Raw genomic sequence first — 18,154 nt, 5'->3', positions numbered from 1 at the left:
GATTATGCTTTGGGGCGGTGGGGACAGTCAGCATATTGGCAGCCTGTGCCCTCGAAACTCTGCCTTGGCAGCCGGCTTAACCAAGGACCCCAAGCCATGGATGTGTTCTGGGTGAACGTGTTCGCGGGAGATGAGAAGTGCCCTTGGGAGGGTGGGGTTAGAGTCCTCCTGGGTCCTGAGAAGGATCTCACACACTGCCGAGCAAGTGATCCCTCCTGCTGTCTCATCCACTAGACTTCAGCAGCGCTCTCCCCTGTCGCCCTAGTCAAGGGTCACTCGAACTTCCTAGTTGGAAAAAAAGCAGCATCGAGTTGTTGCCGATAGCAACTCAGCCATGTTCCTGTTTCCTTGAGTCTTTGGTCCCTTGCCTAGTTTGGGGTGAACCAGCGCAGAGATGCCAGAGTACATTTAAGGAAGAGGAGGCAAGCACAGCGTGGGCTAAGGAAGGCGTGCCATCGGGGGGCCTTGTGAACAGGATACCCACCTCCGCTCCACCCCTGTGTCCGCCAAGAACTTGCTGCAGGCTGAGTGCAGAAAGAGCACCAGGGTTTTTCAGTCAGAACGAGAGGAAGGAGATAAGAGATCCGGTAATAAAAGGGGGGCATTTCTCCTGCATGAGGTGAAAAAAGCAGCAGGGAAAATGGAAATGCACAACTTGGACAGGAGGCTGGGGAGTCGGGGACTGGGCATTGTGCCACCAGTGTCGGGCACAGCTGCTGAGCGCTTGTCACTCCCGGCATCCGGCATGCCTTCCCGGTTCCAGATTTGTCCCTGCACAGCTGGGGACCATGGAGGAAGGTCTCCCATCACCCACCAAAACTAACAGGTAGAGGTCGGACTTTGCACAGAGCCCCATAAGTGACGAGCACGATGAGGGGGCGGGAGTCAGAAGTGCGAGGAAGGGCAGCCGGGGAGGGCTTCCCCAGCCAGCTCGATTTGGGCACGTGGTTCTAATTGGGGTTGGTTCTAATTGGAGTAAAGCATCCGCCCCCCCTTCCTCAGGAAGGTAAACATCACACCTGCTTCTCTCCTCCCTGGGACTGTTGCTATGGAGATCCCAGCGGCATCGACACCAATAACACAGGGCCACAAACAGAAGTGGCAGCTTCACTGGCCGGTCCAGTAGCCACCGTTTTAAACCCATGAGCGCCAAGCAGCGGTGACGTGCACCTCAGCTCAGCACAACAGCCAAAGTCCCACTTTGCCAGGCTTGACAGCCAGAAGGTAGCAGCTTTTCCTTCTCAGGAGTCCCCAGTGTGAGGAAGGGAAGCAGCTTAGGCAGAACAGAAATGCCTGGGATGGTCTCAAGTGTGCCCAAGAGCTGAAGCATCTTTCTCAGTGAGGTTGAGAAAATCACCCTGCACCGCCCAGAGAGATAGTCTGGTGTGGGTAGATGTGGAGGAATCCTTAGTCCCGAGCTTTTCCACCTGCCTCCTTCCTTGAGAGTGACAGTCATGTACAAGGGAGAAGGTGGATGGGCCATGAAGGCCACTGACCAGCTGTGTGCACTCAGGCTAGTGGTTCAACCTCATGTGTCCAGTGAGGGTTAAATGAATACCTAACTGGCAAGGATGCTGTGGACATTAGCACAGGTGTCTCTCAAATGTCTAGTGCGCTGTTCTATGTTCAATCAATGGGTGGCCGTTAGTAACTTTCCTCGGCAGCTAACCTGTGTCCCTGGTAAGGGGACCGTCCCCACACTGCCACCATCAAGGTCTGGTTGAGTCGAAGAGGAGGGCACTTGAGAAGGGAAGGTGCATGAGATAACGATGCCACCCCGTTGGGCAGGAACAAGAAATTCAAAGAGAAAATCCCTGGAGATAGGGGATATAGGTTGGTCCTCTCACATTTAGTTCAGATAAACTCAACGTTTCTAAATTAAACAAAAAAAATTAAGTAAAAATTAAAAAAAAAAAAAAAAAAGCACTGCTAGTTGCCAGGCTAGAGTAAGGTGTCTGGACCTGCTAATGATCCCAGTAACATTTTGTGGGAATTGCTCTCAGCAGACACGACTGCAGGCAGATTCCATAGACCCACGATTGACGTGGAAAAACCTGATTGTTTATATTACTGTACATAAGATGGTGGGCTATTGCAAAAGAATCCACTGTTTATATTTTGACCATACTCCTTACTTTTTACATAGGTTTAGTGTATGTTAAGTCTTCATCCAGAGAGCTTTTTTTAAATATAATTCAATTTTCACCTATCTCTTGATTTGGAGGGGGGGAAGCTTTGTTTTATGTTTGTGGTACCCTATTTTTTTTTTAACATCTTTATTGGAGTATAATTGCTTTACAATGGTGTGTTAGTTTCTGCTGTATAACGAAGTGAATCAGCTATACATATACATATATCCCCATATCTCTTCCCTCTTGCATCTCCCTCCCTCCCACCCTCCCTATCCCACCCCTCTAGGTGGTCACAAAGCACCAAGCTGACCTCCCTGTGCTATGCGGCTGCTTCCCACTAGCTATCTATTTTACATTTTGTAGTGTATATATGTCCATGCCACTCTCTCACTTCGTCCCAGCTTACCTTTCCCCCTACTGTGTCCTCAAGTCCATTCTCTACGTCTGTGTCTTTATTCCTGTCCTGCCCCTAGGTTCTTCATGACCTTTTTTTTTTTTTTTTAGATTCCATATATATGTGTTAGCATACGGTATTTGTTTTTCTCTTTCTGACTTACTTCACTCTGTATGACAGTCTTTAGGTCCATCCACCTCACTACAGATAACTCAATTTCATTTCTTTTTATGGCTGAGTAATATTCCATTGTATATATGTACCACATCTTCTTTATCCATTCATCTGTTGATGGACACTTAGGTTGCTTCCATGTCCTGGCTATTGTAAATAGTGCTACAATGAACATTGTGGTACATGACTCTTTTTGAATTATGGTTTTCTCAGGGTATTTGCCCAGTATTGGGATTACTGGGTCATATGGTAATTCTAGTTTTAGTTTTTTAAGGAACCTCCATACTGTTCTCCATAGCGGCTGTATAAATTTATATTCTCACCAAAAGTGCAAGAGGGTTCCCTTTTCTCCACACCCTCTCCAGCATTTATTGTTTGTAGATTTTTTTGATGCTGGCCATCCTGACCAGTGTGAGGTGATACCCCACTGTAGTTTTGACTTGCATTTCTCTAATGATTAGTGATGTTGAGCATCCTTTCATGTGTTTGTTGGCAATCCGTATATCTTCTTTGGAGAAATGTCTGTTTAGGTCTTCTGCCCATTTTTGGATTGGGTTGTTTGTTTTTTTGATATTGAGCTGCATGAGCTCCTTATATATTTTGGAGATTCATCCTTTGTCAGTTGCTTCACTTGCAAATATTTTCTCCCATTCTGAGGGTTGTCTTTTCGTCTTGTTTATGGTTTCCTTTGCTGTGCAAAAGCTTTTAAGTTTCAATAGGTCCCATTGTTTATTAGGGTTCATTGTTTATTTTTGTTTTTATTTCCATTTCTCTAGGAGGTGGGTCCAAAAAGATCTTGCTGTGATTTATGTCATAGAGTGTTCTGCCTATGTTTTCCTCTAAGAGTTTGATAGTGTCTGGCCTTACACTTAGATCTTTAATCCATTTTGAGTTAATTTTTGTGTATCGTGTTAGGGAGTGTTCTAATTTCATTCTTTTACATGTAGCTGTCCAGTTTTCCCAGCACCACTTATTGAAGAGGCTGTCTTTACTCCATTGTATATTCTTGCCTCCTTTATCAAAGATAAGGTGACCATATATGCATGGGTTTATCTCTGGGCTTTCTATCCTGTTCCACTGATCTATATTTCTGTCTTTGTGCCAGTGCCATACTGTCTTTTTTTTTTTTAACATCTTTATTGGAGTATAATTGCTTTACAATAGTGTGTTACTTTCTGCTTTATAACAAAGTGAATCAGCTATATACCATATTGTCTTGATTACTGTAGCTTTGTAGTATAGTCTGAAGTCAGGGAGCCTGATTCCTCCAGATCTGTTTTTCTTTCTCAAGATTGCTTTTGCTATTTGGGGTCTTTTGTGTTTCCATACAAATTGTGAAATTTTTGGTCTAGTTCTGTGAAAAATGCCTTTGGTAGTTTGATAGGGATTGCATTGAATCTGTAGATTGCTTTGGGTAGTATAGTCATTTTCACCATGTTGATTCTTCCAATCCAAGAACATGGTATATCTCTCCATCTCTTTGTATCATCTTTAATTTCTTTCATCAGTGTCTTATAGTTTTCTGCATACAGGTTTTTGTCTCCTTAGGTAGGTTTATTCCTAGGTAATTTATTCTTTTTGTTGCAATGGTAAATGGGAGTGTTTCCTTAATTTCTTTTTCAGATTTTTCATTAGTGTATAGGAGTGCAAGAGATTTCTGTGCATTAATTTTGTATCCTGCTACTTTACCGAATTCATTGATTAGCTCTAGTAGTTTTCTGGTAGCATCTTTAGGATTCTCTATGTATAGTATCATGTCATCTGCAAACAGTGACAGTTTTACTTCCTCTTTTCCGATTTGGCTTCCTCTTATTTCATTTTATTCTCTGATTGCTGTGACTAAAACGTCCAAAACTATGTTGAATAATAATGGTGGGAGTAGGCAACCTTGTCTTGTTCCTGATCTTAGTGGAAATGGTTTCAGTTTCTCACCATTGAGAATGATGGCCTTTACTATGTTGAGGTAAGTTCCCTCTATGCCTACTTTCTGGAGCGTTTTTATCATAAATGGGTGTTGAATTTTGTCAGAAGTTTCTTCTGCATCTATTGAGATTATCATATGGCTTTTATCCTTCAATTTGTTAATATGGTGTATCACATTGATTTGCATATATTGAAGAATCCTTGCATTCCTGGGATAAACCCCACTTGATCATGGCGTATGATCCTTTTAATGTGCTGTTGGATTCTGTTTGCTAGCATTTTGTTGAGGATTTTTGCATCTATGTTCATCAGTGGTATTGGCCTGTAGTTTTCTTCCTTTGTGACATCCTTGTCTGGTTTTGGTATCAGGGTGATGGTGGCCTCATAGAATGAGTTTGGGAGTGTCCCTCCCTCTGCTATATTTTGGAAGAATTTGAGAAGGATAGGTGTTAGCTCTTCTCTAAATGTTTGATAGAATTCACCTGTGAGGCCATCTGGTCCTGGGCTTTTGTTCGTTGGAAGATTTTAAATCACAGTTTCAATTTCAGTGCTTGCGATTGGTCTCTTTATATTTTCTATTTCTTCCTGGTTCAGTCTCAGAAGGTTGTGCTTTTCTAAGAATTAGTCCATTTCTTCCAGGTTTCCATTTTATTGGTATATCATTTCTTGTAGTAATCTCTCATGATGTTTGTATTTCTGCAGTGTCGGTTGTGACTTCTCCTTTTTCGTTTCTAAGTCTATTGATCTGAGTCTTCTCCCTTTCTTTCTTGATGAGTCTGGCTGATGGTTTATCAATTTTGTTTATCTTCTCAAAGAACCAGCTTTTAGTTTTATTGATCTTTGCTATCATTTCCTTCATTTCTTTTTCATTTATTTCTGATCTGATCTTTATGAGTTCTTTCCTTCTGCTAGCTTTGGGTTTTTTTGTTCTTCTTTCTCTAACTGCTTTAGGTGTAAAGTTAGGTTGTTTAGTTGAGATGTTTCTTGAGGTAGGATTGTATTGCTATAAACTTCCCTCTTAGAACTGCTTTTGCTGCATCCCATAGGTTTTGGGTCATCGTGTTTTCATTGTCATTTGTTTCTAGGTATTTTTTGATTTCCTCTTTGATTTCTTCAGTGATCTCTTGGTTATTTAGTAATGTATTGTTTAGCCTCCATGTGTTTGTATTTTTTACAGATTTTTTCCTGTAATAGACATGTAGTCTCTTAGTGTTGTGGTTGGAAAAGATACTTGATGCGATTTCAATTTTCTTAAATTTACCAAGGCTTGATTTGTGACCCAAGATATGATCTGTCTTGGAGAATGTTCCATGAGCACTTGAGAAGAAACTGTATTCTGTTGTTTTTGGATGGAATGTCCTATAAATATCAATTAAGTCCATCTTGTTTAATGTGTCATTTAAAGCTTGTGTTTCCTTATTTATTTTCATTTTGGATGATCTGTCCATTGGTGAAAGTGAGGTGTTAAAGTCCCCTACTATGATTGTGTTACTGTCGATTTCCCCTTTTATGGCTGTTAGCATTTGCCTTATGTATTGAGATGCTCCTATGTTGGGTGCATAAATATTTACAATTGTTATATCTTCTTCTTGGATTGATCCCTTGATCATTATGCAGTGTCCTTCTTTGTCTCCTGTAATAGTCTTTATTTTAAAGTCCATTTTGTCTGATATGAGAATTGCTACTCCAGCTTTCTTTTGATCTCCATTTGCATGGAATATCTTTTTCCATCCCCTCACTTTCAGTCTGTATGTGCCCCTAGGTCTGAGGTAGGTCTCTTGTAGACAGCATATATACGGGTCTTGTGTTTTTATCCATTCAGCCAGTCTATGTCTTTGGTTGGAGGATTTGATCCATTTACATTTAAGGTAGTTATTGATATGTATGTTCCTATTACCATTTTCTTAATTGTTTTGGGATTGTTATTGTAGGTCTTTTCCTTCTCTTGTGTTTCTGGCCTAGAGAAGTTCCTTTAGCATTTGTTGTAAAGCTGGTTGGTCATGCTGAATTCTCTTAGCTTTTGCTTATCTGTAAAGGTTTTAATTTCTCCATCGAATCTGGATAAGATCCCTGCTGGGTAGAGTAATCTTTTTTTTTTTTTAAATCATTTATTTATTTATTTATTTATTTATTTTTGGCTGTGTTGTGTCTTTGTTGCTGTGAGCGGGTTTTCTTTAGTTGTGGCAAGCGGGGGCTACTCTGTGTTGCAGTGCACGGGCTTCTCGTTGCAGTGACTTCTCTTGTTGTGGAGCATGGGCTCTAGGCATGCGGGTTTCAGTAGTTGTGGCTCACAGGCTCAGTAGTTGTGGCACACGGACGTAGCTGCTCTGTGTCATGTGGGATCTTCCTGGACCAGGGCTCGGACCCTAAACCCCTGCACTGGCAGGTAGATTCTTAACCACTGCGTAGCCAGGGAAGCTCTGCGTAGAGTAATCTTGGTGTAGTTTTTTCCCTTTCGTCACTTGAAATATGTCCTGCCACTCCTTTCTGGCTTGCAGAGTTTCTGCTGAAAGATCAGCTGTTAACCTTATGGGGATTCCCTTTTGTGTTATTTGTTGCTTTTCCCTTGCTGCTTTTAATATTTTTTCCTTGTATTTAATTTTGATAGTTTGATTAATATGTGTCTTGGCGTGTTTCTGCTTGGATTTATCCTGTATGGGACTCTCTGCGCTTCCTGGACTTGATTATTTCCTTTCCCATATTAAGGAAGTTTTCAACTATAATCTCTTCAAATATTTTCTCAGTCCCTTTCTTTTTCTCTTCTTCTTCTGGGACCCCTATAATTTGAATGTTGGTGTGTTTAATGTTGTCCCAGAGGTCTCTGAGACTGTCCTAAATTCTTTTCATTCTTTTATCTTTATTCTGCTCTGCGGTATTTATTTCCACTATTTTATCTTCCAGGTCACTTATCTGTTCTTCTGGCTCAGTTATTCTGCTCTTGAGTCCTTCTAGAGAATTTTTAATTCCATTTTTTGTGTTGCTCATCGTTACTTGTTTGCTCTTTAGTTCTTCTAGGTCCTTGTTAAACGTTTCTTGTATTTTCTCCATTCTACTTCCAAGATTTTGGATCATCTTTACTATCATTACTCTGAATTCTTTTTCAGGTAGACTGCCTATTTCCTCTTCATTTGTTTGGTCTAGTGGGTCTTTACCTTGCTCCTTCGTCTGCTGTGTATTTCTCTGTCTTCTCATTTTCCTTAACTTACTGTGTTTGGGGTCTCCTTTTCGCAGGCTTCAGGTTCATACTTCCTGTTGTTTTTGGTGCCTGCCCCCAGTGGATAAGGTTGGTTCAGTGGGTTGTGTAGGCTTCCTGGTGGAGGGGACTGGTACCTGTGTTCTGATGGATGAGGCTGGATCTTGTCTCTCTGGTGGGCAGGACTGTGTCCGGTGGTGTGTTTTTGGGGTGTCTGTGAACTTAGTATGATTTTAGGCAGCCTCTCTGCTAATGGGTGGGGTTGTGTTCCTGTCTTGCTAGTTGTTTGGCATGGGGTGTCCAGCACTGTAGCTTGCTGGTCATTGAGTGGAGCTGGGTCTTAGCTTTGAGACGGAGATCTCTGGGAGAGCTCTTGCCGATTGATATTACGTGGGGCCGGGAGGTGTCTGGTGGACCAATGTCCTGAACTCGGCTCTCCCACCTCAGAGGCTCAGGCCTGACACCCGGCTGGAGCACCAAGACCATGTCAGCCTCTCAGCTCTCCCCGGGGGTGACCTCGGAGAGTGTCCTGCATCCCTTGCTGCCTACCCGGACTCCGGGGCGCCACCCACAGCCGAGTCACCGGCCCGGCTGCGTCTCGGATGTCTGTGGTATCCTATTTTTAAAAAGTCAAATAAAGAGAATATTTCAATACCAAATAAAATGCCCTTCAGCTCCTGAGAGAGATCAGAAAGCTTGGCAAGGACCCAGGAGTAATACAGACCTCAGGAATGGATCTTGTCACAGGGCATCCCCCCCACCCCTCCCCCTTCCCTGAAGCGTGACAAAGCCGGAAGCAGCCTCTGCTTCCTGGCTGCTGCTCCAGCCTAGCTCTGCCATGGATCAGCCATGTGTAACCATTGCCTAGTTCCCATCTCATCCGCCCATCTTGCTGATGATGAAAGAGGAGAGTTGCAGTGTTTTCAAATTATTCTCTATCAAGTATGGGTTTTCCTACCATCCCCTGCCAGAGCTTCTAGCCCTCTAAACTATCCCAAGCAAATGGCACTCTCTCTCCAATTTTAAACATCGTTGAGAAAGGAGATGCCACGGAATACCTTACACTTCCTTTTGAAATCATCCCTTTCGCTTTGCTCAGTGGAGAAGGCGGCACCAGGGGGACCAACCTCCAGGGAAGTCACGCCATGATGTCAGGCAGTCCTGACTTGGCTGGAATCCCTGGCTCCTCCCCCTCCCAACAAACCCAAGCTGGGACCTTTCCTTTCTCCCTGGCTCTTAGGGCTTACGGCTCTCCCCAGCAAGTCCCCTACAGGCCTGTGAGTTCACACACACTCATCATTTATGAACCTGAGCATCGTCTACTCATAGGGAACTTTCAGCCTCCTTGAAAGGACAGCTTCTCTCTGGGACCTCCCACTTCTTGCCTGCTGAGGGCACCTGGTGAGCCCTATTCAGCAGAACACCGATTTTCATTAGCAGGGATGAAAAATGCCTGTGTGTCACCACAAGGCGATCCGTTTGGATCTATGGAGACTAGAAATCATGTTCCAAATTAGTTCTGTTGCAAGTTCTAGTTCCCCTAGCAGAGGAATCTGGGTTTCTCCTATACTGGAGGGGGAAACTTTGAATTTAGCCAAAAGGCAAAGTTGCTGGGACAGCAACTGAAAAAGAGCAAGGGGTGGGACATTTCAAAGCAGAGATATGATAGCTGGATTTTTTTCTAATCTTTTTTTTTTCTTCTGAAACATAATTACCCATGGCAAAATGAATAGATCTGAAATGTATGGTTCGACGAATCTGACGAATGTATGCACCAGTGTAACCTACACCCATCACCCTATAAAGTTCCCTTATGCCCCTTCCCAGTCAATTCCATCTCTCTCCCCTAGAGACAACCACGGTTGATTTCCATCCCCCTCATAGCATGTGTTTAGACTTAGTGGACTTGAGATCTGTAACTTTGGTCTTAGGTCATCTGAGCAAATTAGCAAGAAAATCTCATCAGCAGCTCAGATGTCTCTACTTTCTTAGAGTTGAAAAAGGTCCTGCCTGAGCCACTAGTGCTTGGCTCCGCTGCCCCCAGTATGCCATGTGACCCCCAGGGCTACCCTCTGAGCCACAGCCCTTCTCTCAGCCAAAGAGGTTAGCGTCAGTCTCTCAGGTAAGTGAGTGGCGAAAGCTCTTGGTAACCCGGATGGTGCATGCTTTGTTGATTAATATCTGGAAGTGCGATGCACAGAGCCACAGCATGTCAAGCAGCATGTCGATTTTTCCTGAAGCACCTCACAAAAGGGAGCCATTCCTTTTAGAAACAAAGGATTCCGTGACCACCTTCTTCCAGGCTTCTAGCCATCAGGATGGCTGCAGAGCTGAAATGATTAGTCAGGGTGGAGGGTGGGAATTGAACGTGTGGGTGTTTGTGAACCCAGCACTGAGCCTGCGGTCCATGAAATTGAAGGATCACAAATTCTATTGGATTAAACTTGGCCAAATGTCTCGAAGGTGAAAAGTACTTTGTCTGAATGCAAAGCTTTGCTGTCTCTGGAATGTACCTTCTGCAGCTCAGTTCTTAATCACTGTATATTTTTTCACTTGGACAAAGGCTGCCTGCTAATAGCATTTTCAACCACCTTCAGCTGCTTCGCTCAGCTACGCCAAGGCCTCAGGCTGAGCTGGCTACAGTTTCCTGGCACCATGATCTGTTCCCAACTGACCAGCATTGAGGAACAGCACACATTCACACCCTGAAAAAATTCCTTTCCCTGTAACTAAGCAAGATGCCAGGCAAAGGCAGAATTACCACTCCCCTTCCTAAGTGTCTCCTGCAGAACCGTCCAAACTGGAGGCGAGGATGGGGGTGAAGAGGAGGAAGGAAAGAGCCCTAGAAGGTGCAGGGTGGGAGCTCCCCTCTCTGTGCGCAGAGCAGTAGCTAGGAGCTCCCAGCAAGCCCCTAGCAGCACACACCTTGGGGCAGCTCATCTCTGAACACCGGTAGCCTCTGCTGTCAGGTTTCACTTTGATCCCTGAAAATTATAAGAGCCTCAGCTCTTCAGAAGAGAGGCAGCTGCTGAGCCAGTGTGTTTGCAGGATTTCTTCCCCAAAGCCCGAGGCCAGCATCTAGCCTTGCCTGCACCCTGCATGAGTAACCACCTTCCAGCCTCACCCACGAGGTCACTGCCTAGTGAACAGATTGCGGCTGGGCTGAGCTGCCCCCTGAGCCGACCTGAGCCATCATGACCTCCTTTAGCAGCAGAACTGGCATTTGGTAAATGTGTGAGGGCAGGAGCGGGAGAGGGAGACAGAAATGCCAAGGAGTACCACCTGGATGGCTTCGAGGTTGGGAACAGTCTCAGGGTGTGTTCTCCCCCAGGGCTGTCAGCTGCAGCCCCGCCCCCAACTGTGAAGCGCGGCAAGCAGCTGGGGGAGGGGAGGGGAAGGATTGATGGGCTGGCCACAGGTCTTTGCAGTCAGAGCTGTGAGGCTGAGCTCCGGGACTTAGGCAGGAAGAGATTAATTAACGCCTCCCAGCCCAGCCTGCTCTACAGAACTGGGAGGTGTGGAGGGCAGGGATCCTCAGGGCCAAATCCACCTAAAACAGACAGACACACAATCACCCAGAAACAGAACCTCTAACCTCCCTCAACCACAGCCCCTTCTCCAGCCAAAATGACCTCACTAATGAGAATGAAGCTGTAATGAGGGTTTGGATGCCTGGTAAACCTCACCCTCTTTGTCTCCGGGCTTTTAACATCTGCGCTGGCAACGGACTGTTATTTAGAAGCGTTAGTGATTCCTTTTCTTTCACACCCGCCAGCTAAATCAGAGCCCCAAATGCCATTGTAGGGCAAACCATGTGTAATTTGTGGCCCTGGTGGAGGAGCGATGGAAGGAGGGGGGAGGAGCTGGTACTTGGTGCGTGGTTTCCACAGCGGTACCCAGGAGGAAAGCAGCCTTCCTTGGTGCCTTTCACATGAGCAGGGATGGAAAAGGGTGAAAGGAGCTGGGGGAGGTTTGGTAGAGCCCGCATACCAGGAGGCCCCTAGACTCATCAGCTCCACATTTCCCCATGCTTCCTGCCTTCAAGACTGCATGGAGAAGGCCCGTTCCCAGGTCCACCCCCTGGATGACAAATGCCTACAGCTCCGTGTAAGAAAGGGCAGTCAAGGAAAAGTCCCGGCTCCATGTGTGCTTAAAACCAGGGCTGGAGGGAGTCCTCGGCCGTCAGCCTCTGCCATCTGTGAGTTACTGTTGTACCTAACTCACTCCACACAGAGGAGTAGCCATCCTGCTTTTAGTGACTTGCAAAGACTGGCACTTGAAACCCTCTAGGATTAAAAAAAAAAATCTGATTAAAAAATTCGTAGCCCAGTATAAATGTATCCGGCTGCAGGCGAAGTTTAGTGTATCTGAAGATTCAGATAAGGTTGCTGATGGGGAGATTGTGTGTGTGTGTGTGTGTGTCTGTAGGGAAGAAAGAAATGAAAAGTTTCATCTCACTAGCATGAGGCATGAAAGGGGAAAAACAGAGCAAAGGGGAGGTAGATGCAGACTTCCCAACTGCCCCGAGAGCATTTGCATTTCTGGACAAGCTCCCATCCCTGCCATCGGAATTCTCAAAGTCAAGCTGGCACGTCCCTCCGTGGAGAGCTAAGCCAGATGACATATTGTCCTGCATCCAGCAAACTCACAGCCCATGTTGTTCGTTTGTTGGAAATGCCCATTATCCATCAATTCATCAATCAGCAGGTTTATTGAGTACCCTACCAGGCATCACAAACCTGATCAATTTTCTTTAATTACATCCAGCGTACTCGCAGCCAAGCCCAGTAAACAGGATGAGCCCTCACACCCCACTTGGAAATGAACATGAGGAATTGCTGGCCCTTGAAACCTCACGCTACCAAACGCTGCAGCCCGTGCTGATGAGCGACCGCGTGCTACCCTAGGCAGATGGCGCTGACCCACTGTCAATATTAAGATGGGTTCTGAGTGTTTTCTCAGGCACAGTGATCAATCTGCTTGGGTCCAGCCATACTCTCCTCTAGACGCCTGTCCAATGCTATGGATTTCTGAAGAGGGTGAGCAGGGAATGGGTGCAGACTATGGCTATAGGGAAATAAGCAAAGGACTGAGCCTTCTCCATCCTCCTGTTGGTGCCCAGTCCCACATCAGAGGCTCCTCCTGGGCATGTGGGCAACTGGCCTCTCTCAGGACCTCTATGCCCCATGTACCAGGCCTCATGATAGAGTTCATCCTTTTTGTTTTTGAAAGGACAAGAACGGCTTCATAGTTTGTAAGCGAAGGGCTTGTAAGACTTCCTGATGTGGAATCATCCGGGTACCAGAGATGGGGACCAAGAACACAGGAGTGCGTTGCCCTGTGTCCTGCAGCCCAGGCTCCGAGCCTCGGCAGCGCCCCCAGACCTTCCCAGTCCCAGAACAGGTTGTTGGGAAGACCCAAGGAGAGCTCAATCCTGCATTTTAAACAGGATTCCTAGGTCTTCTGCCTTCTTCAGACTAGTTAATTCCTTAGTTCCCAGTCACCCAGATTCTTAGCCATCATCTATTTGGGTCAACCCACCCCCCGTGATCTTACTAGTCCCCAGGCCACCTTTCCTTCCTCACTTGGATAAAATCAAGTTCAGGGGCAGCCCACGGGCATTAAGAGACACTCTACCTAAAGGTTAAAATGCCTGGTTTGGAGTAAGTAAAATCCCCACGCCCCCAAAAGTGTACCAGCGACACACCCTCACCCCCTAACCTGCCCCAAAGACCCGGTTGTTCAGTTGTCTGTGGTTAAGGCGCCCAAACCGAGAGATGAAAGGGGTTGGTGAGCTAAGTCGTTTGGCCTCGTGGCTCATGCCAACAATTAATCCACCTGTCTGACTCTCTGTGTCTGTCCTCTGTGTGTGTGCGCCTGTGGTGCCCCTGTGTCGCTGTCTCTGCAGGGAAAGTCGCTGGCGGGCAAGCGCCTCACCGGCCTGATGCAGTCCTCCTGACAGTGCCCCCCGCAGGGCCCGGGCCCGAGGACCACACGGGCAGCCGGCCGCGCTCCACATCTGCAGACAGAGCTTCCCTGCGGGGAGATTTGGTCACTGTGAAAGAGAAAGAGTGAGGGCCGTGATGGGCGACGGTGGGGAGACGCGGTGGGTGATCCAGAGGGAGGCCAGAAGGCGAGTCCACGGAGCCTGGGGTCAGCCAGGTAGAGGCCCCTGTTTACAACCCTCTCTTCCTTGTATAGTCGTGTGCCGACACCCCGCTCTCTAGGGGGTCCTGGCCCCTAACACGTTCAGGGCAGAGCACCCGGAGGGACTCCCGTTGTGACTGTCAGCTGAGGTTAGACTCTGGCTGTCATCACTCCTCCCGCCGTCCGGGGATCACGCCTTCCAGCAAACTCAAGAGGACCCCTGGCCCTGAGCACATCCAGTATTACACCCCACCGCCTCTCTGGTGCACCCACGGCACCCCCCTAGTTACACCACTGTGTCCCGACCACCTCCCGCCTCCCGCCTCCCCCATCTCTGCGGCCGCTGCGTGCAAGGACCCGGGGCCAGGCTGCCCTCACGCCACGCGCCCCAATCACATCGTCAGCACTGAGCCATCTCCTGCACTGCAGCACCTCAAGTTCTTCCAACCCCCTCGGAGGCCACCTTTCAAGGAGGTCTCCACAGGCATTGACGGCTGCCCTCTAATCCTGCCACACGTCTCGAGGGTCCAACACCAGAGGAAGCACTGGTGTTGATGAAAGAGCTTGTGGTTTAACAGCCGTGAAGGTTCTGACCATCTTTTACATGTTTTATTATTTCGTAATTTATTCTGCTGTGGCCCCTTGCTCCTTGGTGTGTCCCCGCGTGTCTTACTCAAAATAAACACAGCGGTGAACTCGGGGGCCATTGGGATCCTCCCCTCCGACAGCTCCAGGTGGGAGCTGGGAGGGTCCCAGATGGAGGGGCTGGGCCCCAGGCTGGCAGTCCCAGGCGTGGCTGGGCCCCTGCGGCCAGGTCTCAGTTGTGTCTGAAGCTGGGGCGGAATCTGTGCCCAGAGCGAGGCCAGGGCCCAGTGGTCCTCTGATGGCCCAGCAAAGGCTATGCCCTCCACAATGCCAATCATCACAGGGCAACGCCAGCACAGAGCTCAACGTGCAAACGACCATCCGCCCACCTGGCTGTGAGGGAGTGATACGGGGCACCGAGTCGGGTGCCTGGCGCGTAGTAGGTGTTTTGCAAATGGTAGCTGTTAGGCTCATTGTTGTCGCTGTCATCGTTGTGACTCCCACGAGCCCTCCGAGAGAGCGGTATAAGCAACGTGCTTTTGAATTCAGACACTCACCCCCGCCTCCACACCTGCTATGACCATCCTCCTTTGATCTATTCTGGCCGGAGGTGAAAAATCTCCCCTGGGAGTGTATAAACAGCAAACACAGAAGCAAAGCAGCAATCAGTATTTCTATACTTGTGTGGGCAACTTCACCAGCCGGTGAGGCTCATAAGCTTGTCTGCAGACGCTGATTCCTGGGCGCTCCCCGAGGACCATCTTTCCAAGCCCACCTTCGTGCCCTGTCCCCGGGGCACCAGCTTCCATCCCTCCCAGCGGGGCCACCGAGGGCATGAGGAGTCGTGATTACAGTTGCACCGTGGTGGGTTCTTGACCCCTGCGCCTCAGTTTCCCCCATGGCAGTGTTTGCTCTCCCTTCTCGGTACAGTGGAAATTAGAGACATTATGCTGAGTCCTCGGAGTGCCTCCAAAGGGGGGGCTGTAGACCCAGATCCTGGGCAGACACTCCCTCCCCCTCATGCCACACAACCTGGGCTCAGAACCTGGCACCTGGCAGACAGCTGGCCACTGCTTGATGAGTAAATGAGTTTGGTGAAGTCCGCTCCCATAGTGTGGGGTCTTCTGACCCCTCCTCTTCTCGTCCCATCCTTTTTTTGTCCCCTTGCTTTTCACACAGACCTCTTGTTTCAGAACAAAATTCCCGATCGTGTTCCTCTGCACCCAGCATTGCCCAGAGGAAGCTATTCCCTGCCGAGGTGCCCAGGCTATGCTGACACTGACACACAGGGTCGGTGGGCAAAGGCAGTTCTAGGACAGCAGGTGCCTCTGTGCCCTCAGTTATCGAGAGCAAGGGGCTGGCTGCCTCCTGTCCTTCCTTGTGACTGCAGCCGGGGCAGGGGTAGTCTCCCTGGCCAGGACTTCTGTGTCCCCCTGGCTGCAGCTCCTGAGGCTTGACCCACCTTGGAGGTCCCCAGAAGGCCCACTCAGAGCCAGATGGACTGCAGCCCTGAGATGGAGCAGGATGAAGGCTTCCAGACACCTCTGGGGACATCCAGCCGGCTCGACAGACATAAGGGCGCTTCAAATGGATTCAAACCCAGAGCAATAACCCGCCTTGTCCCGCCTCCCAACTAAGGCGTGTTCGGTCTTGTGACTGCCACCACGTACCCCCCAGCAGATCACACCCAGAAATGGGGGGTAGAACAGGATCGCTCCACCCAAGCGGGCTAGTCCAAGGTCAGTCTACCATGCAGACCTTAGAATGCAAGTACATTTGGAAAATCTGGTCTCGGCCAGTTCCCCATTGGCCTGGTGGACACAGCCAAAAATTCAGACCAGATTAGACTTTCGAAGGCAATTCTGTAGCGAAATAAACTGCTTTTTTGCCCTGTCCTGCCTTAGCTCCCCTGACTGGGCATGGTCTCTGGGTCTGGGATTCTTCCCAATAAGGATGCACAGGGCAAATACCATGTTGGCAGCCCCCCAGCCAAAGCATCAGGGCAGTCTCAGAAGTGACCACCCACCCATCAGGGCAGACACACAGGCACCAGGCATTGGGCATCTGACCGCCATAGACTTTGCCTACATGGGAAGAGTAAGGCTTGTAGGTTGGCACATGTGAGTGCCCAGCAGCAGCCAGAGAGCCTGGCCAGAGCAGCAGGGGCTCTCTGGGCTGGAGAGAGGGCTCCTGCCCTTCCAGGAAGGGACACTCTGGGTTGCTGTGCCCCAGGAATGCAGCAGGGTCTAGCCCACCGGTGCAGTCAGCTGCGTCGTGCTCAAGACCAACCCCTGCCCAGGGGTCAGGTACAGGCCAGCACCCAGGAGGGACCTCTCACCACCCTGAGTCGCTTCTTAGACCAGTGAACACATGGAGACGTGCTCCAGGGGCTTTCCCTGTAGTAGGGTCCCTGTTGTGTTCAAACTACCTCACCAGCAGGGCATGAAGCAGCAGCCTGCCACCCGTCCAGCTCCTTGGCTAGTTGTAGAAGTTGATGTTTTTCTAAAAATGCACCCCTCGCATTATGCTCCAAGTGCATGGGCTTCAAAAACCGCCACTAGCAAGCTTTCCCAGCAGCTGGAAAGAGTTGAGGGCTGTTGGTCTTTGGGCCTTGCAGAACATAGTGAAGGGAGGTGTTCCAGCAAAGTCCAGGAGCTGGAAGGTCCTGAGGGGGAAGGTGACATGCCACCAGCCTCCAAAAGGGCCGTCTGAGCTGAGTACGTAGCAAGGACCGTGTGTGGCACAGTCAAAAAGTGGCCAAATGGATCCCGAGAACTCACCTCAGGACCCTCTGAAGAGAGGTCTGTGTTCGTGTAACCATGGCAATGGCAGATGCCAGCAGCCTACTCCTTAGCACCACCCGCTGATAAGGCATCCCCTGGGCGCAGCCCAGGGGCCATAAAGTAGCAAAGTAGCAAATGTAGCAATAAGGGGCCCAGGGCCGTAAAGGGACAGGGTCCTCATGGCCGGGCCTCAGCCCTCTCCCCCGTCCCAGATGAGGGCTCAGAGCCAGAGGCTGTCAGCTGTCCGAGGAGGGAGGCCCTGCGCCGCGCCAAGGGCTCCGGGTCTGTATTCTGTGCCCACTCGACGCATGATCACAGACACGTCGGAATGGCCTTCACATAGTGCATGTGGTTCTCGTTAGTTTATTTTTCTGGAATTTGGGGATTGGACTCCAGAACCAAACATGCTGGTACCATCTAAAAATAAATGACTTGAACCCACTATAATCCAGCTCACTCTGTGTGGCTCCTTGGTTTGGGGGGTCTGTTGGGTAGGATTTACCACTAGAAAAAAATCTATCACCCATCCCCGCTCCCCACTCCCTACCCTGCCCCATGACATACTCACACACACACACACCACACACACACACCATTACACACACACACACACACACACAGCCTGTTTCCCCCTCGCTCCTAAGCAGGATGCTGAGCAGCTTGGGAAAGCTCTGGGGTGGGGTATACATCCTGGTTGGTTGGGACAACAGTGTCACAGAAGGCTGATGCCCCTGACTACCAGGGTGTCCTTGGCCGGGTGGTGTCTGTGCCCCATTTTCTGTGCGGCACCACAAAGCACAGTGGCCTGGTATCAGCAGTGGCC

General features: G+C 48.6%; 1 protein-coding gene across 2 annotated transcripts in view; it reads left to right on the top strand.

Annotated features, from left to right (window-relative positions):
• RGS6 (regulator of G protein signaling 6) overlaps nucleotides 1-17,777 on the top strand; it is a 585,560-nt gene extending 567,783 nt beyond the window's left edge. For both annotated transcript variants that reach the window (XM_073800295.1, XM_073800297.1), the window contains one exon: nucleotides 13,725-17,777. In XM_073800295.1, the coding sequence (XP_073656396.1) occupies nucleotides 13,725-13,775 (51 nt within the window). In that variant the 3' untranslated portion in view covers nucleotides 13,776-17,777. The remainder of the gene's footprint in view (nucleotides 1-13,724) is intronic.
• Nucleotides 17,778-18,154: the final 377 nt, after the last annotated feature.

Source organism: Tursiops truncatus, chromosome 2 (assembly GCF_011762595.2).
Source record: "Tursiops truncatus isolate mTurTru1 chromosome 2, mTurTru1.mat.Y, whole genome shotgun sequence".
Lineage (NCBI taxonomy): Eukaryota > Metazoa > Chordata > Mammalia > Artiodactyla > Delphinidae > Tursiops > Tursiops truncatus.
Note: the sequence above shows the minus strand (reverse complement) of the source record. Positions and strands in the feature narration are given on the sequence as shown.